General features: G+C 36.6%; 2 protein-coding genes and 2 pseudogenes across 7 annotated transcripts; 2 read left to right on the top strand and 2 right to left on the bottom strand.

Annotated features, from left to right (window-relative positions):
* The first annotated feature begins 1,638 nt into the window (after positions 1-1,638).
* LOC147524283 (SEC12-like protein 1 pseudogene) lies at positions 1,639-2,816 on the top strand (annotated as a pseudogene).
* Positions 2,817-4,004: 1,188 nt separating this feature from the next.
* Positions 4,005-6,555, top strand: LOC147524282 (protein FAR1-RELATED SEQUENCE 5-like). The gene is made up of 6 exons (XM_086574136.1): positions 4,005-4,485; positions 4,582-5,289; positions 5,342-5,355; positions 5,477-5,834; positions 5,920-5,990; positions 6,075-6,555. The coding sequence occupies exons 1-6, from the start codon at positions 4,067-4,069 to the stop codon at positions 6,089-6,091; spliced, it is 1,587 nt and encodes a 528-aa protein (XP_086430262.1). The 5' UTR covers positions 4,005-4,066; the 3' UTR covers positions 6,092-6,555.
* A 4,500-nt stretch (positions 6,556-11,055) lies between these two features.
* Positions 11,056-16,022, bottom strand: LOC147524281 (ruBisCO large subunit-binding protein subunit beta-2-like). 5 transcript variants are annotated; one of them, XR_015219053.1, is made up of 9 exons: positions 16,013-16,022; positions 15,778-15,916; positions 15,432-15,682; positions 13,030-15,220; positions 12,647-12,842; positions 12,458-12,537; positions 12,033-12,166; positions 11,779-11,850; positions 11,056-11,685 (listed from the first exon to the last, which is right to left on the bottom strand). XR_015219053.1 is itself a non-coding variant. In XM_086602688.1 (7 exons), exons 5-7 carry the CDS (start codon positions 12,521-12,523, stop codon positions 11,557-11,559), a joined length of 267 nt encoding a protein of 88 aa, XP_086458814.1. In that variant the 5' UTR covers positions 12,524-12,537; positions 12,647-12,842; positions 15,063-15,220; positions 15,432-15,682; positions 15,778-15,904; the 3' UTR covers positions 11,056-11,556. The 5 variants fall into 5 exon arrangements, 4 of the variants coding, with proteins under 4 accessions (XP_086458814.1, XP_086458823.1, XP_086458795.1 ...); XM_086602688.1 differs by lacking the exons at positions 12,033-12,166; positions 16,013-16,022 and having other exon boundaries at positions 15,063-15,220; positions 15,778-15,904; XM_086602697.1 differs by lacking the exons at positions 12,033-12,166; positions 13,030-15,220; positions 16,013-16,022 and having other exon boundaries at positions 15,479-15,682; positions 15,778-15,904.
* A 2,319-nt stretch (positions 16,023-18,341) lies between these two features.
* LOC147524280 (UDP-galactose/UDP-glucose transporter 3-like) lies at positions 18,342-20,972 on the bottom strand (annotated as a pseudogene). The gene is made up of 7 exons (XR_015219038.1): positions 20,746-20,972; positions 20,572-20,669; positions 20,352-20,482; positions 20,158-20,189; positions 19,951-20,054; positions 19,689-19,810; positions 18,342-18,990 (listed from the first exon to the last, which is right to left on the bottom strand). The product of XR_015219038.1 is annotated as a UDP-galactose/UDP-glucose transporter 3-like (transcript).
* Positions 20,973-22,146: the final 1,174 nt, after the last annotated feature.

Raw genomic sequence — 22,146 nt, 5'->3', positions numbered from 1 at the left:
CTTCACAGCATAGTGCTCCACGATATCAGCGATACTCACCGCTCTCATTCAACAGATCAAATACCCTTAACAAATGCCAGGTATTGCCAACGAACTGGCAGGGCGCTTTCTCACAAAAGTTTAAAAACTCACAGGTTAACCAAGAGAACGGTAACCTCATTCCAGCCCTCAACTGTCCCTCACAAACCACCACCCCATAATCTCCAGGAACGAACTCTGTACTAAAAGCGTTCTCTAAAGATCCCAGCTCGTATATAGCCAGTTTGCTAACCGTTATACCACAAGCTTCCCTTAAGTCTACAAAACAATTTACAGCGTTCCTATCTACAATTATCGGAGGCAAACCACTAGAAGAAGAAGATGCCATAACAGAACTGGAGTTACTCGCTATAGCTATTACAGATCCTGATCTCACTTCTACCTCCTCACTCTCGAACCCTAACGACTCCTCTATTACTTCGTTAGAACGAATGTCATCTGAGTCAGACATTTTTTACTTTCTCTCTCTCTTTTCTCACAACACAACGACCTAAACAAGATTACAAGCAAAGAACCTTCAAAGCAAGAAGAGAAAACGAAAATGGAGGAAAGACTAAATTGGTTACTCTAAAACCTTTCGCAAGTTCTAAAAAATGACAAAACGATGGCTCTCCAGTTCTCCAAATGCGGTTTTGTACAAAAAAACCTTTCAGTTCCCAAGGCAAGTCATGATTGCACTCAAACCCTAGACGACACGTCACCTTTTATAACGTCTTTTTGAATTCCACAAAACGAGGCGGTAGGAATTTCTCATTACACCTGTTTGCATCCTCATATGTGCTAAACACATGCTATCGTTCTCTCTCAGCAAGTCGCTCCTTTGCCAAAAAGCGACTTACTGAGATGGGGCTATGTGAGGGAGTAATATTCACATCTAATGAATATCGCACACGTGTCCAGTGTATACAGAAATACCAACTGACCTCATATCCTCGTCCTCAAAGCTCGCTTCATAGTGACTTGACTCAGGCAAGAAACCGATCTCACGTACTCGTCCCGCAAGCTCGCTTCTAAGTGACTCGAGTCGAGCAAATGATCTCGCCCAGAAGCGACTTCCATAGCGCTTAATCCTCTTGTTCACAATAATGGCTCAAAACGTACGTCTTTACTATAGCCATCAAGACCGAGACTCCAGGCACGCTTAACAATCAATGTCCTTAACTCACCATTAAGGCTCGCAAGTGACTTGAAGACCTGGATCTGACCTGACAGAGGAGAGCAAGAGGCACAGGCAACTTGCCTATATAAAGAGGAGGAGGAACTACGGTTGACCTGATTTAAGTCTCCCCCCAGCAGAAAGAACTTGATATGTAGGCAGTTCGTCCATATGAACTCGGTCAAATCCGACCACAAACACCATCTTTCCCCTAAACAGCCTACATTTGGAAGGTTAACCAAACATAACCTCTACATTGAAGAAGCAAAAGTTAATCTGCAATCGGGTTGTAATAACTTAGTGCCTTCTTTTGTCCAAGTTTGTTTAATCGAGTACAGACTGAGTTGTATTCTCTGTTTGCTTTATATTAATGAAAGTCCCTAACTCCCTATATCCTATATTTCTTATATATATATATATCAGCCCCGCTCTTAAGCGGATGTACTTAAACGGACTTTATCTAAATATTGAAATTTCACGAAATAAAATCCACGGTCTTTCAAAACCCAAAATCTCTCTCTCGATCTCTCTCTCTCTTATTCTCTCTCCCATCTCTTTCGTTAGAACATTCCTCTCTCCCTCCTAGCACTCTCTTTCTCTTTATATCTCCTGTTTTTCTGTTTCTCTCCTTCTCATCTTATAGCAAGTCCTAAACAAAAAAAAAGAGAAGCACAACACAAGTTTTATCGCCAGATTGTGATAGGAGAGTCGCAATTTTTATGCGCTGCACAGGTAACATTACATATGTGATCATTTACTAAATTGTATGTGCTCGTTGTCATTTCCTTAACTATTATGTTTATTATAAGTTATGTCATCTCTTCGTGCAACATCACTAATAAATCATCACAACAGCGATAGTTTGTACATGAAGGCCAAAACAATAATAAAGCACTTAGCATAAAATATATTGGTGGGATGCCCAGTGTAGGTGTTTGAATGACCATTGGTGGGGAGGATGGGCATCTCAGAATATTTGAATGGCCAAGCCTGCGTATTCTTCTTGACGTACTTAAAGAACACAAATCTGTCAGAGACATTGATTTTAGCCTAGACACAGAGTTCTTAGCTTCGACCTCTACTGACGGTTCTACACGAGTATGGAAGATAGATGATGGTGTTCCATTGACATCTTTGACTCGCAACTCAGATGAGAAGATTGAATGTTGTCGTTTCTTAAAGGATGGGAGCAAGCCATTCCTATTTTGCACCGTTCAAAAGGGTGACAAAGTAGTAAGTGCAGTTTGGGATATCAATACTTGGAACAGAATTGGGCACAAGAGGCTACTTAGAAAGCCTGCTGCTATCCTATCCATCACCTGGGACGGGAAATATCTTGCATTGGGTAGCAAAGATGGTGATTTATTTGTTGTTGAAGTAAAGAAGATGGAAATCTCCCACTGTAGTAAGAGGCTTCACCCTGGTACTTGCATACCATCACTTGAATTTTGTCCCTAGTGAAAGACTAATGCTTTCCACTTCTAGTCAATGGGGAGGCATGGTGACCAAATTAAGTGTACCTGCTGACCGGAAAGAGTGGCAGATTTATATGGTGTTGTTGGGACTCTTTCAAGGTCGGCTATCTTGTTTTATATTTTCTTCGAATTTAGACTCATTTTGAAATTTCCCTCTTGGACATCAATCTACTAGACCCAAGTTTGAAGTGTTTTTGTTGATCTCCATTCGAGGAGGATCGAGAATGTTTGGGGGCCTTTGGACCTTTAGATATCGACATTAAACAAAGATTGAAACTATTGCGGTGATCCCCGTTTTTGGTGGATCCGAATTATCGTGTCGGTGGGTGGTTAGATTTTTAGATTTGTAACATTTACACAAGTTCTGGGGGCTAATGTTTGATTTTAGGATCCATAACTTGGATGAGAGGCGAGAGTTATGGTATAAAAAGATATCTTCTTTGCATGGAAAAAAAAAGTGTAGGTGTTTGACGTCCATGTCATATGGCTACCACATGAGTAGTCGGATGCTGCATCATTACCCCTGGATCAGGAAGAGCTCGTCTTTGTGATAGGTCCGCGAAACGAGTGTGGTGCTGTCTTGGTGCTTCTTACATGATATTCAATTTTACAGATAAAAAAACTATCGCTGTATTAGCTTTACATATTGGTCCTGTCATTTTCGGTCATGTAATTATTCTATTCCTACATTGTTTTATGCATTGCTTGTCGATGTCGACAATTTTTTTTATAATTTCAATTGTTCTGTTATTCCGCTTATTCAAATTTGGGTTTGTTATATATTTTTTTTCTAGGCTATATTGAGATGGAAAATGAGGATTTCGAAATTGAGAGTGGGAGTGTATGTGGGAAACCCAATCACATTTACAATCCCCAAGTATCATATGATACCAAACCTAGAAAAGAACAGGAGTTTGAATCACTTGATGATGTCTACAGTTTCTACAATAATTATGCCAAAGCCCATTTGGATTGAGGTGTTAAGTAGTTGGTCTGAAAGGAAGAAAGATGGTGAATGTGTAAGAAAGGAATATGTGTGTTACAAGCAAGGAAAAAGTTCAGAAATAGCGGACGTTGATACAAAAAGGCGTCGGGGCAATGTAAAAGAAGATTGTAAAGCAAAAGTTGCTGTGATGAAGTCAAACTCTGGTACATTTGTTGTTACTGTATTTGTTGAAGGGCATTCTCACCCGTTGTCGACCCCGCGAAGAGTACATCTTCTAAGATCTCACCGTGGTGTTTCCAGTGCCCAAAAATGTTTAACACAACAACTTGGCATGGTAAACATACCACAACATCAGCAGTTCAGTCTTCTTGGAGTTGGTCGGGAGGGATAGAAAATATTGGTTTCACACAGAAAGATTTAAATAACCAGGAAAGGGACAAGCGTAATAAGATGAAAGGCCATGATGGAGATATGTTTTATGAGTTTTTAGAATTGGAACAAGGGAGGAATCCTTCTTTCATTTTTAAAATTGAGACAAACGATGAACAGAGAATTACACGTTGTTTTTGGGCTGATGCAACCTCGAGACGAGCATACAAATTTTATGGAGATGTGGTTATCTTTGATACTACCTACAACACTAATCGATATGGCTTGATTCTTGCACCGCTGTTTGGGGTTAATAATCATGGTCAGACAGTTGTTTTTGCTTGTTCATTTTTATGTGATGAGACCACAGAATCATTTATTTGGTTGTTCAACCAATTTTTAGAAGCTATGCCAGGCAATCCCCCAAAGATGATTATTACAGATCAAGATCCAGCAATGACAAAAGCCATTTCTCAAACTCTTCCAACCACTTTTCACAGGTTTCTTATTTATTTATTTATTTTTATAATTAATTTGCAGATGTTTTTTTTTTTTATTTGTTTTACATGCTAAAGTTTTGGGTACTCTGTCAACAGGTATTGCAGTTGGCACATACTGATGAAATTTTCGATGAAAATAGATTCAGTTATATATAGTAAGTACTACACTGAGTTTTCAAACTGCATTTGGGGATCTGAGATGAAAGATGAGTTTGACTTGAAGTGGAATGGTATTCTTCAGAAGAGTGGTTTACATGAGAACAAGTGGTTGGAGTCGATGTACGAAATCCGATCACAATGGGTGCCCGCACATGTGAATCACATCTTCTCTGCAGGTATGTCAAGTAGTCAACGAGCGGAAAGCGCTCATTCATTTTTCAAAATGTATGTTTCAAAAGAAAATTCTTTGGTAGATTTTATGGTTCAGTTTGGTAGGGGACTTGTGCGCCAACGTCATGAAGAATTAATGGCAGATAACAAAGATATGATTGAGAAACCAAAAATGAAAATGCCCCATAGCTTTTTGGTACACATGGTTGATGTTTATACACATGAGTTATTCTTTAAATTTCAAGATGAGTTATGGGAGAGCTTGAATTATAGATTTGTACTTGTTAGTGAGAATGAGAAGTGTTGCGTTTATAAGGTTCATAGAAAAATGGCGGCCGAAAAGTCTAGAGTGCGGGAAATTTCTTATCAAAAAGATCTAGATTTTGCTTCATGCACTTGTAAAAAGTTTGAGAGCTTAGGGGTCCCTTGTAGGCATATTTTAGCTTATTTGAATAAGATGCATGATTTTGATAAGTTGCGAATCAATACATTTTGAAGAGATGGTGTAAAACTGCAAAGTCAAAAGGATCATTGATGATGGTGGAATGGAGGTTCAAGATGATAAATTATACATCATGAAGCGGAATGAATTGATTCAAATGTCAACACTTGTAGTTGATAAATCCCTCGAAAGTGAAGAAGCAACTAAAGTGTTTCTGAGATGCTTTAAGTGGTGCACTTGAAAAAATTAATAAGTTGGTTGGTTGTGATACAAGTGTAGCAACACCACATGAGAAAAGTAGTCAAGCGTTTGGTTGTGATACAAGTGTAGGAGTTTCTGGAGCAAAGAGTTCTAATTTGGCAATTAATTATCATGAACCGAGTCAAGCAAGACCAAAAGGATGTGGAAAAAGACTTAAAGGAGATAAAGAGAAAGCACTCAAAAAGGCACAAAAATATAAAAGGAGACGGTGCAATGGATGTAATATGGTTGGAGTGTCACACGATAAAAGGAATTGTCCGGAGCTTAAAAAGAAGGGTAAAGAAGAGCTAAACAATGAAGAAGAGCTAAACAATGGGTAAGAAATGCAAAATTTTACTTTCTTTCTTTTTATTCCTATTAGAGTATTCACAAATTCTTTTCTTATGTTAATTGACTTGCAGTGAAAAAACTTGCTTGTACGACAAGGACGCAACTTACTCTACCACAGATGATGATTCTTATTCATCTTCGGGTAAATATACATTTTTAATTATTTTTTTATATGTATGCTTATTGTATTTTCATAGCTTTGAATATTCATATGTTTTTGCTGTAGGAATGTCACTTGATTAAAAAAAGTTGCACATAATTAGATTTTGAAGGTCGCATTGCAAAGGTTACTGCCATTTCCTGGGTACTTTAGGTTTGGATTATATGGAGGGGTGTATGTCAGAGAACAGATGTGGAATTGTGGAATAGGGGAGGATCATAAGAGATCCTGATGGCAGAGTAGTGTTAGCTTACACTAGAGCTAGTGGTCCAAGGTCTGTCATATATCAGGAACTTCTGGTCTGCGAGGGTGTCAGAAGCTACAACTACTGAAGGTGGAAGTGGCGTTGGATTCTATGAGGGCTGTTAACATCTTGAAGAAACAAGAAAGGGAATTATAGGACTGCAGACTGCTCATGCGTTACATATTGCTGTTAACATTTTTTTATTTTTTGTAATCCAATGTATTTACTGCAAACATTTCAACCATTTTATACTTGTATAGTTGCAGCGCCATTTTGGGTATTTGGAACGTCTTAATTATTCAATCGATCCCTATGGAGACGCTTCGTGTTTCAAAGAGCGCCAAAGGTCAATTTTTCTCAATCACCGATGACATACTCAGATTCTCGTACTTAAATGTGTACAAAGACAATTTGGAAAGCTGTCATGATCATGGTTAAGTAGTCTCATAGGCCCGACAAAGTTGTATTACAATTTTGTCACAACAACTACGCAAGACCGAGTATCATACCTCGGCCCATTTTGTTATCATCCTTTCCTTCCACACCGTGTTTCTCATAAAAATATCATGTGGTTTGACATACAAGTTGCAAACCGTTATCCGTGAAAGAAAAGTGTGAATGAAATGATGGTTTTAATTGACAACAAGAATCTTAACATCTTGCCGAACTCCCCAATTCAACCCAAACCAAACCAATTTGCGTTACATGAAATTCTCAGAGAAATAATAATAGAAGAATACCCTTTGATTCCTGGGGCATAACCATGTTTAAGAGGAAAAGGTAGAAAAAGAAAAAGGAAACTAAACCAAAAATAAAACAAACAATTTTCCAGGACTAAGGAAGTTAAGTTGTCCTTCATCCATTTGCTACCGGTGCATCATTAGAAGCACTTCCTATGAACAATTGATGGCCCGTGATTCATCATACTCGGCTTTTGCAATCCACATCCGCAAGAAATTCAACATTTACTAGTAAAACACCGTCCACCAAGAGTCGTGATGTAAAAATGAAAGAGATTACTCTTTGGAAAGTGCCGAGAGATGCCAAAATAGAACCTCCAATCCCACACTGTACTTCCTTCCTCGTGAGGAGCCACAACCTTGATCTTCATGCTGCTTGGAGCAACGCCAATCCAAGCACACTCGAGCTTTTCCTGTTAGACCATCAGTAACTGTTCTTCAATCGTTTCCTTCTGAACTTCAGATCGATAACTAAGACATTACACTGCTAAACCATAGACATAACATAGAGAATGACACAAGCAATCGATTTAGTTGCTTACCAGTTGTCCGACCACCGGCATAAAGAGAAACAACAGCCTGGATAGCAACATACATGGCAAGAGCATTGAAAGTCTCAAACATGATTTGGGTCATCTTTCCACTAATAATGTTTGATTATCAATCAAAACAAATTACAGGAACCCCACCTCCATGCAGCATTCAACCATATTCTGGCTGAAATGCCGGTATAGTCTAGCACATGTCCAACTATCACATATGTTGCTAGTTGACACTCTTATGAAAGTCCCAATTCACCCTCAACCTTCTGATAAGTGACTCAACATTATACTTCTTTAATCACTAATCCAGATTACCAGGAAAAAGAAAAAAAGCTTGATCCCACATTCCCACTTCTCTAAATATGCTATTCTAGATGATCATAGCCATACAATATTGAATATTTGGAGATTAACAAAAGCTCAAATAATGTTTAAAGTGTAAGTGGGCAATATATTTTAATGTCCCATATTTAAAAATGAGGTAAACTTAACAATCTTAGGCTCTAAGCTCGGTGAAATCCAATAGATTTTCAACGATCCACAAATGCTAGTACAGGTTAGAAGAAAATCAAGGGACAACAAAGACATGATCATTTTGTTTTCTTTATAGTGGATGGGGATTAATGTAAACTTATGTCATTACAATTATATTTGTCTTCCCTCCACCAATCTCTCACTCGGACCCATAAGCTAGCTAAGCTTCCTCCTAGATTTGAGAGAGTGAGAGATGGCGTTCTTGGGATCACAAAGTGCCAACTGTTTTTGTACGATCAAGTTACTAGTCTTGCTTCAAATCAAAGTCATTTCCTACCAATACAAAGTTGGAGATTTAGATGCTTGGGGCATTCCCACTTCAGCCAATAAAAATGTCTACACTATTTGGCCCAAGAAACATAACTTCGGCTTGGAGATTCACCATGTAAGTTCTCACTCTTTAGCTACCCCTAAGAGAATCAAAGAAATACTAAGGGACAAAGATACCACATTGAGTTCACACAAACAACCGTGAGTTAATCGAGACTATCTTGAACTACGGATTGCCAGACATTGTAATAAATTTGACGAGTGTATTAATCGGGGATAAAAAAAATGATAGGCAAATACGACCTAATTGAAATTGATCAATGAGAATGATGTGTTTCCATTCACCCAAGGAAGCAGACCCTTTGAAAAACACGATCTCTTGCCGAGTGACAACTGGTTCTGGAATCATATTCAGAAGCAATATTACACAGCAATAAAGCAAAAAGCATACCTTCAAATTGTTGAAATGATTGATATTAATCTTGATGATGCTACTTCTGTGAATTTACTCCTATCAACCATCAGTTATGCCGACAACAAATTTGAAGGTTTCGCAAAGTAAGAAATGCACTAGAAATAGTTAAGAAATCAATACTTAAGGATAGGATCAAGCAACACCAAGTTTCCGCAAAAAGATAAGTGGTTTCACATTGGAAAGTCTTAGGAGATTGTTTGGTCAAGTCTTCGATTTCCCACTCTTAGTGCCATGTGATTTGATTTGTCGTGTTCGAAACTGCTAATTGTGCAATAATTCTTGCAAGCGGATCTCCAATTTCTGCAAACGGCTGATACACACTGGCAATCGATGAAATCAAGGTGCCATAGAATGTCCTGTTGGAGTAATGAGAAGGCTTACTTCATGGAAAAAGTTGTACCGTTTCGTATATGCATAATTGACACTAAAATACACAAGATCAGTTGAACTAGCAAAATATTTCAAAAGCAACTGCAGGCTCAAGTTCAGGGGAGCAATAACCAACTTAAGCCTCCAATGGTTCCAGACGGTAAAAGAAGACAGAAAATCATAACTAGTGATTGATACATACACTTGAAAAAAAAAGGGGAGAGAATTTTGGGAGTGCTCTTGGGAAACCACCTATCATGTTGTTTTCAAGCGAAGAATCATAGAAAGGAAACGGATTTGGTGGCTTCGAGTTGTATTTCACCACGAGCATCTTCACCCACATTTGCTCATGTCGGGTCTATTTTGGTGCTTTAGTTGAGTACACCATAACGCAACTTTACATAATTTCTCTACATTTGCTTTATCTTTTTCGCCGATACTACATTCCTATAATAATTTGGTTTTTTTTTGGGTAAAACCACTATATATCCTTTGCTTCTTTTACGATTGTAGGTTTCAGTTGGAGTGAAGATGGAAGAAGAGAAGTTAGTTTATGTGGAAAGAGATGGGATAGAGAATAAGAGAGAGAGAGAGATTTTGGGTTTTGAAAGGCCGTGGATTTTATTTCGTGAAATTTCAATATTTAGATAAAGTCCGTTTAAGTACATCCGCTTAAGAGCGGGGCTGATATATATATATATATATATATATATATATATATATATATATATATATATATATATCGCATTCTCATTTTACCATACTTTTTATATCATAGTTTATACCACACTCCCTTACAAGATGAATTAAGTGTTAATAATTTGTGGATATGATCTACTAACCATTGATAACATCTCCACAAAAATTCATCCCATTTCGAAATCTCTAACCTAGTTAAAAATCGTTATCAATTTTGATTTTTTTTTAAACAGTTCAGATTTTACGATTTTGCAATCATCTTTTGACATAGTTAAATATTATCAAATTAGTTGAAATTTTGTAGAGATGATCTTCATGGTTTCTACAAAAAATTATGTTATAATTAACATTTTACAGAAAGTTGTGGGGCATGGTATAAAAAGTGTGGTAAATGGAACCTGCTCGTATATATATATATATATATTATCTCGTAATCCATTTATTCTTATATTTTTTTAGCTAAATATAACCGCTTACATAAATAGATACTACTCGTTTAGTACATACATTTCTTACATCCAAGTTCAAGTTCAGAACATGTGCTAAGAGATTGGGCTGGAATGTGTTCTCAGTTCTCACACATGCAAATTTTGGTAGGAACTGTTCTTCCACATCCGCTACTGATTCCCTCTTTTTCGACTCGTTACTCATTCTTTGTCTCACTCTACGCGAAATGCCCAATTCTTTTCTGTGTTAACACCAAATGGGAGTGTCAAAGCAACCTACACCCGGAATTTGGAAATTTGTCTTTGACGTACCCGACCCAACCCAAGCTCAACATTTCAGGTTATAACAGGTTCGTATTTGAGATGCCTCACAATAGATAATGGAGCACAACAACCCCGTTATTTTCGTTAACAAGAACAACAAACCGATATAGGCCGTAAGCCCGTAACCTCTTTGTCATAAAAGAAAAAGAAACCATTGGGCAGTTATCATTCCTTGAAAACTTATATAGACCGTAATCTTAGAGAACATGATATGATGAAAACTTAAGGATGGAAAGGAAAGGTAAAGTCTAATGTGGTCCACATTTTATATAAGTTTGGTGTGTTTGTTTGTTATGGAAAGGAAAATGTTTTGGAGTCCGAGGCTCAACACTCAGAATTGAACATTTTCCTTTTCTCAATTTTTGCGTAACAAACAATAATGGAAAAGGAAAATGAAAATAAAATTCAATAAAAAAAATATGTAGTTTTCTATTCCTTTTTGGCCTCAGAAGTAACCAAATGGACGCATCAAAAAGAAAAATCTATTACATTATTTTCTTTTCTATTCCATAGTAGATCGCTCATTAGTTTTCCTATCCTTTCCTTAAGTTAGTAAACAAACGTAACCTAAATTGCTAAATGCAGGGGACATGAACAATAATATGTATATGTACAACCTAGACTGCCATAAAATATAACATTCAACCATTCTAAGTTGCTTTCTCCTTTTGCTAATGAATCTGCTACTAGGTTCCCTTGCCTGAGAATGTGATTATGTGAACCAGCCAAACATGGAGATCGATCGGCTCAGATGGAAATATTATGGCTAGTCTGAAGTGAACCGTATAACAATCTAGGGTATAATCTACAATAAACTTGGATAACACTTCCAAAAGTTATTCCTGAAATTCAAATTCAATAATATCTAAGGTGAAGATAAGAAAGGGAGCATAAGATTGAATGCGCTATAAGTATATGTCGACATATAGCTTTTGCTCCTCATTATCAAGAGCATCCCTGATAGCATCAACCTTTGCTGCAACTCTCAACAGGGTGCACCCTCCACCAACTACAATGCCTTCCTCAACAGCCACCTGAAAAACCATTGACAACACCAAATTATCGTACACATTTCTCTGTGTTCTCAGTATTCAAGTAAGACAACATTAGCATAAATCAAAAGATACCTTGGTTGCATTAAGAGCATCTTCTACACTCAGCTTCTTTTCTTTTAGCTCAGTCTCAATTTGTGCTCCGACCTAGTGAGTTAAGCAAAAAGTTCGTAGTGAGTTAAGCAAAAAGTCCAGATCAAATTATGACATAATGTGGCATATATAACTTTGTTCCAGTAGAGGTGAACAAAGAATAGCAAACAAACAAAGATATACTATGGCTGAAAAACACAATTGAGGGTCAACTGTATAGAAAATAAAATATATACCTACTAGTCAAGTACGTTATTTGATTTCTTCTAAGCACGCTACTTGTCAAACCCATTGTTGTGCTTTGTTTCCAATCAAATTAAGCTCACTACTCTACCTCTTGCAGCACCAACTCTTATCGCTTCATGAGAAACTTTAGATTAATGATTTTATCGAATAAGAATTTTGCAAAGGAAACTAAGGTGACGCAAACCTTATAAGGAAAGACTGTGATTAACTTTTCAGACTTTTAAAATTGTTACTATTTGCACAATTTTTCTGATAGTTTAGAAAAAATATTACTTGAAAGACAATTAAATTTTATAAAGTTTTATTACGGTGGGAGAAGGTCAGATGATGCATGGCTCTATAATGATTTTAAAGACAAATGGAAAGAGACTTAGTTCAATATATATATAGCTATTGAAAGCAGAATCACCGTCACCTGAACTTGCTGGACAACTTCTTGCTCATCGGAATCAGCCAGTATATGCATCTGGGTGTCCTTCATAATGTTAGAGAAAACTGTATAAACGAAAATACAACGTTTATAACATTGGGCAGTAAGAAGAAAATCATAACATTTCCAACTTAAAAATCTAGGTCAAAACGTAAGCGTGTGAAGAAATCTTACATAGGTGATACTCTCCAAATCTTGGGCTAGCAATTTGTTGTCTCAAATGCTGAATGCTCTCCTACGTCGAGCGTAAGAAGAAAACAACTTTAAGGTGGGACACTGATTCTTTTGATGTTGAATCAACTATTTCTACTAAAAACACTTCTTTCTGAAGCAACTCTGATTGTGAATACACAACATTTACAATGCTAACCTGCATATTAACCAAATATAACTCTTATCATATGGGTCTAATAAATCATACAGTTATAAATTGCAGGTAATTAATGAAGTCCAAGGCTTTTTTCTTGGATAATTTTAACGGCATAAATAAACAAATCATAAAAAATTATTAGAATAGAAAAACAAATCAAGATGGGGAAAGGGGAGGGTGGGTGTACCGTTTGAGAATCAACACCATTTTTGCTATGTATTCTCACACTGGTGAAATCAACACCATTTTTTGTGCTTGTATCAACGCATATGCAAACAACCATTTCTTTGTTCAATAGGGAATATAGATTAAAGAGCATCTAGTAACTCGTTATGAGAATATATGCAAATCTAAATCTCAGACTTTCAACTTACTCCACTATCTTATTCTACTTAAACAATTGATAGGACTGAGGGTAGACTATTCTCAAATCGAGTATCTGTTCAAATTAGAAAGGAAGGGAATTAATTAGAAATGAATTGAATATAACCTACCTCCTGAGCCAAAGAATTACAGAGATTCTAATCTTCAACCAGAAAAAATTACCTAGTTCCTAAGAGGCTGAGTACAAAACTAATGCTTAGTCTTCACTTTCAAAATCAATCCACACACAGATCACTTCTGTGACTTTATATCCATTCTCAGGTAGTTCTGTTGTGGGATTTGGTGCTTTGGTATTCTGAACCCCAATTTCGAAAGGATATTCCAACTTCTCTTTGACTTTCCCAGATTTTCAAGTTCTTCTTTCATGCTTGATCATTCTTTCTCTAGCTAATTGGACTTCAATTCATAATGGTAGCAATATGGTCATGGCTACCAAAGGTAGCTCCATTAGCATTTTTAAAAACGCATAATTTCCCTAATACAATAATTATTGGCACATCCGAAAGTGCAACTAAAACTGAAGTTCAGAAATCCTGGATTTTGGAAGTTCCAAAAGAAGGTTAATCAACAACCAAAGGGAGTGCTCTAGCAAACTACGGCATAAAATGTTGTATGGTTAGATAGAAAAAATGTTTCAGCAGTCTGTATGTTTCTATCCTCTCCCTCTCTTGTTGTCTCTGCATCTCAGCTGATTTATAGTTCCACCCACAGCAAATGTCACTCTCCCACCCTCTCTACCTCCTGCTTCCACATTTGATGCGGCCATGTGGGTGAGTTCTACTTCCCCATATTCTGCTCCCGCCATTTGCTTTTTCCTCTCCCTCATCCTGCCTAAAAGTCACTCCATCACATTGCAATGCTCATAAACAAACACAAATTATATTCTAATTTTATCCACCAAACACAGGGTTGTCTGTACGTATGTGAATCCATAACCAACCTACATATTTCTTGTTAAATTAGTATTTGTTGGTAACAAATAATAATACACCATCATTAACGATAAGTGAACCTAGTATTCTTCAATTTTTTTTTTTTTTTTTTTTTTTTTTTTGGTAAGCCTGTTTTAAATGAGATCAGTAACTCTTTGATGCTGGCTGGATTCGAGCCCCAGACCTCTGGTATAATCACCCAAAGGTTTTACCGACTTTGCTAGTCGGCACCTCCAGTATTCTTTATTCCCTGTAGGTGGTACTGTTTTCTAGACATGGTAATAATTCTAGTCGTGCTAATGATTGCTATTATATACCAATTGTTAGAGAAACCAAATACATGATTATTGATAATCATATAATCATTAAGCACTCGATTATTGAAGCCAAATAGATTAAAGAAAAAAAAAATACATTACCTTATCACCTACTAAATAGAATAGTAATAGTCCCCATCTCGATGAATTTATTTAGGAGGAAAGATGCAATAGTGAATGCCTTAGCTGATGATTAGATTATAAAAGCTAGATTTCTAAAAGGGAAAAATGTGTTTACCCATTACTACTATCTAATCTATGAAATAAGGTTTGATTGAAGAGCTGTAAAAAAAAATGGTCAAAGAAAAAACATATCTAGGTGTACCTACTTTTCAGCTTCAATGGTTAATATATGTTGAACAAAATCCGAATAAGAGTTTAAAAAGAACTGAATGTTGTTAAAGGAACCTAAAACTCCTTCAGAAACAAAACAACTAATAAGAAAAATCAACCACCCACTTGATGGGATAATTACAAAGAATACTACATGTGCACATTATACCATACTGCATTGTTGCATTGATCACCTGACAAATAATATTACGGAGTAAAAGTTCTATAAAGATGTTCTAAACCATTGGTGTTACTTGGTAAGCAAGGCGCTTTCCACCTCCAGTTGGAATCGAAACAAAAGCATCATACGCACTCATTATTGCATTAATCACCTCCTTTTGATAGGGTTTCCAAAAGCTTTTTCATTATTGGACTTAAAGAGGAAAACAATCTTGTTTTTGGAGGAAGCTTTCTGCATAGAAATATTAATTGCAATTAAAGAAGGCAGTGGCTATTACAATGAATAAAAGAGAATCAAAACACCGAAACATGAAAAGGCAGAGAAAACAAAGAATGGAAATAATAATATAAACATAAGGAAAATAGAAAAATGGAAATCAAAAGCCAAATCTATTGAATGAAAATTATTTATTGGATGATGTAAACTTGTAAAGTTATCATACATTGTGGTTAACATCTGCATCAAGCCTACACTTCCAAGTAGGATTACCTGTAACCATCTCTACAACATCACACCCAATTGCACAAATATCCGAAGGCACTTCTTAATCGATTCTGGTTACATATAAAGTGGAGTGCCGTCCAAATTCTTCTTCTCATCAGGTTTTAAGAATACATTGTGGCATAATCACACAGCCAACAACCCCTACAGCTTGCCGAATTGTTCTTGAGCTTAGCTTTGGCACTAAAACACCTACATAGAGAAGACAACAGTTACAGCTACAACTTCGGAACAAAAAAAGAAACAAACTGAAATGATTGAACAATAAATAACACTACATTCGATACCTATTAGTACTTCCTTCCCACTGGGATTAGTTTCTCCAAACATCCAAGCAAACAATATAGCCATAAATGCTTAATCAGAACCGTGAAAACAGCTTCCAATTTCCACACTCCATAGTTCTCAAGAAGCAGAAATATAAAACTGTACAAACACACAACATTTGATTACACTCAAAACAGAAATTTAAGCCAAAAACTAAAACTGTTCACTCAAAAAGATGAAATTTTTTCTGCTTACCAATCAGTACCAGTGATGAGAACACCAGCCCAAAGTGGCAAGTAGCCATGACTCAAAATCTGAATAGCAATAGCACTACCAATAACTTCTTGAATATCAGCACCAATTAAATCCAACTCAGCCATGACCCACAACAAATACCTAGCCCAATTAAATGATTAAAACTCGTTAGTTTGAGATGAGAAAGAAAATGGAAACGATTGATTCTTCAAACATTTTCACTTGAGTAGTGTTCTTTAACCACTCAACAATTAAGGCTTCACAAAATGCTTAACTCATAACCACAACGAGGTAATCGATCCAAGATTCTCACAATTATCAGCGATTTCATAATTATTGAGTGGATCATGGAGCATGTTGAAACTGCCGCATGCTCTTGCACCTCAAGCAACTCTTTTTTCATTCAAATTTGAAAATAGCTAGTAAGCTAAGATATACAAACAATATCCATTTAAATGATACTGTGAACATACTTTTGCAAAAAGTTGTATTGATTTTGCCTATTTGCATCTCATATTCCTTTGTCTTATATCAGGATTATTAACTATTTTCAGTTATTAATAATCGTTACCCTGCTCAATCATGAAAAGTAAGCAAAAAGATTAGCTATCACTTATCACTTATGCCTTCATAGAGGAAAAGTTGAGTTCAAAGAATAACCTATAGAGCAGCCAACTCAAGAGTCCTAGGAACTGTTATACTTGGACCTGCATTATGTCAACCAAAAGATAGATGTATAAATTGAAATTAATCGAGCAGCATCATGTACAGAAAAATAAATGTAGACTTGAAATTATAAAAATAAAAATTGGAAAAAAAGAAAGAAAGAAAAAAGGATCTTATGCTTCTTAAATTTTAATTTCACGTACATGTGAACATTCAATAGTATGTCCTCGACTCTGTGCATCCTTAAGATAAAACATTATTCCCAAAAAGGAGTAATGGACATGGACTGTGGACAACAAAAGACAGTTTATTTGTCTTGTCTTAATAAACAATATAATGTAAATGATATAGACGTTAAGACTGGACCTGTAAAGTGATGTCTTTGACTGCCTTGTATGCCACTGACACATGTCCTGAGTTTTATCCTCTGATGAACAACCATAAGTTATTTATCGTCCAGTCCATGTATGATGGTGACTGCATCCTATGCAGTAGTTGCTACATCGTCCTGATTTGAGGAAATTGATCAAAGGCAATAATCAAACAATTAAAATATAAAAATATAAAAATCTAACAAAGAAAAAATTTCTAGCTTGAAGCCCAAGTGTCTTCATATGAAGTTCTCCATTTTAAGTAATTTCAAACTCAAAATCTAAGACTAAATATCTCTTTCAACACCTATTCGGTCTTTAATGTCCGAGCCATCATTACCACTGTTTCCATGAGAATATCGACTTGGGGAATCTCCTACTTCATCTGCAACACCGTCTGTTGTGGCCATCTAAAACTCCACGAAGGAGAATACCTAATATTCCTGTGCAGAGCTTAGGTGCTGGTTCTATTAGGTAGTGTTCTGCCCCCTTGCAGCAACACAACATGCAGCTCCCATGATAACTCAAAATGTATATAGATTACAAATCTAGCCAAACAATAGAGATCACATTCACCTTCTTGCAACTATATTCCACATTCTCAAAACTATCAGGTTTCAAAGAAAGCCTCACAACCATGGTTTAGAAAGTAAAAGAGACTACTTCCCATAACGGCCCTATAATCAAGTAAAAGTAAATAACTCCGTGAAGAAATGGGCAAAAAAAAAAAAAAATGATCCAATGCAAGAACAGATATAACCAAACAAATAAGGGCAACCTAACTCCATCTCTTGAATTAAACTGATGAACATATAACCCCATTCAACCAAATGCAATAATGAATATCCCACCCCAAACAAAACCAACACGTATAAGTACAATCAACCAATGAAGCTATAAACAAAATTAAGAACACCTCTACTCCAACTCCTAACTAGACACTAGGGAAGAGTGGAGAAGAAGAGTGATGGATGGGAGAGAACAGAAGTTGGTGGGAAGTGGGAGAGAGAGTGCATGAGGTATTTGGGGAGAAAATCGTGGAGGAAATACTTATTTCCTTATTGGATGATTGGGAATATGTTTAGTAACACTGAGCCACTAGGATCGCTGGTAGCTTTTACCAGCAAATATGTTGGTGAACACTAACTAGTACACCAATTAAGAATAGTACAAAAGCATATCCCCAATTAAGAATAGTACAAAAGATCATTTATACATATATCAGCAGGCTACTAGCGCAAGTGGATTATGCCAATCAATTACTGTCTTGACAATGGTGATGCATCAAAGTATAGTACAACCAGAATCACTTGTTGTTTCAGACCTACTCTTAAAATCAAATGATATTTTGGTGTTTACAACTAAGAGACACTGCTGAAATGTGAACAGATGCTTTACACCGCTTCATTTTACATTAATGATCGATTACATTTTCCTCTACTCTTGCAAAACTATCAAAACTCAAGGGAACACTAAACCTTAATGCTTAGACCCATCTATAATAATAGAAACAAAGAAGTATGACGAATTAATATCCTTCCTTACATGGATTTTCTTTTCTTCTGGAGCTTTCTCCACTTCAAATATATCTGGTATGACAGACCGGAGAAGACCATTATGACACTACTCCACTGCTTTGCCGACAGGGGATTACCACTAAGCACTGAAGAAACCACAATGCTCACAAATTTCCGAGTAGTTGTGATGGTGGTGTTGGCAAGGGAGCCAAATCTGCTGATGGTCAAAAAGATAAAGTTCTGCCCAACTGCCCCACACACACAAAAGAGAAAAATATCCCATGCTGCCTCTGGATGATCTCTACAAAACTGGACTGCCTCAAATCCACTTCCACGTGACCAGCTGAACATGTATACGATGTTGTATATGGTACCCCATAAATTCATCCCCAACATTATATCCCAAGCACTCGTTTTAGGGTACCTGTGTAACAGATTACAAACGGTTGAGCTGGGGAGCATGAAGTTATATATGCATTGATGTATTAAATGAATGTGTTTCGAGAGAGTATTCACTACATGAAAATTGATTTGCTAGTGATCTGTAACCCAGAGTAGTAACTGTTTGTTATTACTTGTGAAATATCAGATTATATAAGTTTTTTTGCTTCATATAAAACATCCTCATGCGCTTGTGAAGTGTAAATAGGAAGTGGGATTAAAAAGTGTTGTCCTAAAATTTGTGCAAATGCAAACATCAAAGGAGTGGTCTTTAAAAGGTTCAGGCTCAAACTTCATTTCAGTAAGTTCATAGATTGTCGTACAAGTACAATGGAGACTGAGATGAAGACCGGGTATTGCTTCACTGCCGGATGGGTAGGGCACATTAAGAACCTTCAATTCTCTCACCATACAGGACTACACAACAAGGCATTTTCTTAGGCATCACCTTTCAGGCTTGCAGTTGCTACTGAGGCTAAAATTTCCTGGCAGCTTGAGTATCAGCTACAATGGCACAAATTATGCATGATGGGCATTGGCAATGGTGATAACCACATTCTTAGTTATATCAATATATTAACAGGGGGAGGGGAGAAAATACGGATGGGAGGGATGAGGTAAATGGAATTTACATAAATTGATATGCACAGAAGTGACTACCCAATTTCTGAACATTCATACCTTGTTGAAATTGAATCCTGAGTGGCATTTGTAAATCCGTCAAATGCTAAGTTCAGGAAACATAGCCCATATCCAAGAGGTGCATTTGGGTGAGCCAGCTTGCTTATGGTCTTTGAGCTCGTCTATTGTCAACAAAACAGAAGAAAAAATAAGAGTAAAGAGAAAAGCTAATAACTACAACGCAAAGTTTATAAACTGTAATGGAACTTCATATGGATAGTTCTTCTGCTCGTTAATTCAACTCCAAGTACACAGTCCTCACCTTAGCAAGAGCAAATGCAGACACCCCTCCAGCAACAAGGAAAGTGCACAGGTACTCAGGAAAAGTATATTTAATACCATAAACTAGTGCACCCATCAACATAACTGCATGCAGGTCAGAGATCCATCAGTCAAGTTATAAAACGTGAACCACAAATCCTACTATTGTAACAAATTCATATTCGTGGCTGCATAAAGGAATTCATACCTGGAATCATTTTTTGAAGATTTAGCCAGGACCTGCAAAGGAATAATAACAATGTGAGTAAAGTTAATATGCTTTTCCATCTAATGAGAAAGCTATATGGACAGAAATGACGAAAGATTTAGTATTAAGATATCAGAGACTTAAAGACCATCACAAATGATGTAGCCTATGGTGAAAATAAAAGTATAACGTGCCTGGGCAGGGTAACTGATGTATTTTAAAGCTTGAATCCCCATAGCTGGACCAATTGTGTTTGAGATACCAGCGCTCCAATAACTCCACCATGGAGCTCCACCACTGCTACTTCTGGACCATATCTTTAGCACTGCACAAGAAAATAAGAGTAAACAAATTTGTTAAGAATAATAGATTCATAAAAAGAACGTCCAAAGGGAGAAACTAAGGAAAACTTACTCATAAAAGACCAAATTAAACAAACTACATTTTGTGCAAGGTTTAGGAATGAAAGATGCTCGAAGCGTTTCCCTTCAGGACCGAACCGCTTGGTTGATCTGAAACACAATATTATTATTATAAACACAGGTTTCAAAGATTGATTGCAATTAACAAGACAAAGAAAAAGCTTACATAGTCTCTTGAAGGACTCCTTGTGTGATATAGGATGACCAGATTCCAGCAATGCAGAATCCCAATAACAATGCTCGCCCAACTCCACTCCCATGCCTTTCCATCCCCGCCTGAAATCTCGCCGGAATTTATGGATCCTGCTGAGAATTACGCTTTTTTTCAGAATTGGAAAAATTGATTTGATTCTTCTTCGTTTCGACAAAGTTGAACTTTATAAAGTACCCGCGAAGAATCACACTGACACGTGGCGATGTTTCATTGCGTAGTTGTCGTCACTCTCTCTTCTTATTGGTCGTTGACACGCGACCAGGTTACTTGGGTTTAAAATGGTCCAAGTTTGTTAGACAAACTATGGGCCTTATGTTTAGACTTTGGTATAGTGGACTGTGATTGCAAAACATGCAAATCACAGCACAAAATGCACGTAGCAAGAAAATCTTCTAGCTTCTAGGTGCAATTTTGAGACAGACTCTTCGAAAAGGTGGTGCTTTCATAATTACTAGAATGGTGTACGTGCTATGCACGTTTTTTTTTCCTCTCTTCATCCAACCATATTTTTCTCTCTTTTATGCCTAACAACTGTTCTCTCTCTCTTTTAAATAGGATAAATTAGGTAAATATCAAAAAATAGATGGGCAAATAACAAATAACCAAGTAACCAAGAGATACATTAAAAAAATAATAAAATACTATTGCCCCACTGTACATAAGAGGCGTAATCTTTAAAGTACTAGCATGATGCATGTGCTCTGCACATGATGTTTAGTAGTTGATATGTGGTGTGGAAAAAGTGTGTTAAGTCTAAATGACATAATTGTCTTTATTATTATTACAAATTTACTTTAATATTTTGATGGGATATTTTGTAATTTAATCAAATGGATATAGGCAGTTCCGTCCAAATAAAATGGTTGAAGAGACCAAGAGTTATCTAAAAAAATATTAAAGTACTGTTGCGGGACTGTAGATAACAACCGCATTCTTTAAAGTATTTTAGATTTTAGATTAACAAATCAAACGCCACACAGTCAATTGTCCAATAAGTCAACGACTGAACAAGTTAATTGCACTAGCCTTCTTCGTTTCCGAACCACGTACTCCTCTCTCATTTCACGTTTTTTTTTTGTGGTGGGCCAACAAAACAGAAACCAAAAAAAAAGTCTTGTCACGAAATTAAGAAGAGACATAACGGGATAACCAATTTGCCAGCTCATTCGGCTAATTTGCCCACGCTATTTATAAGTAGTAGAGATGAACAAGAATAGTAAAAGTGTGCTACATTTGTGCATTGTCTTTCCTGTTTCTTTGCTCACATATATAACACCAGAGAGAGAAGATGAGGAGAAAAGAAACAGCAATTCCACCTCTTCTTAGTAACTATGGATTTTCTAAGAAAAGGAA

The sequence above is a fragment of the Coptis chinensis genome, chromosome 1 (assembly GCF_015680905.1).
Source record: "Coptis chinensis isolate HL-2020 chromosome 1, ASM1568090v1, whole genome shotgun sequence".
NCBI classification, from domain to species: domain Eukaryota; kingdom Viridiplantae; phylum Streptophyta; class Magnoliopsida; order Ranunculales; family Ranunculaceae; genus Coptis; species Coptis chinensis.
The sequence above is the reverse complement of the archived record's forward strand: the minus strand, read 5'-3'. Positions and strand labels throughout refer to the sequence as shown.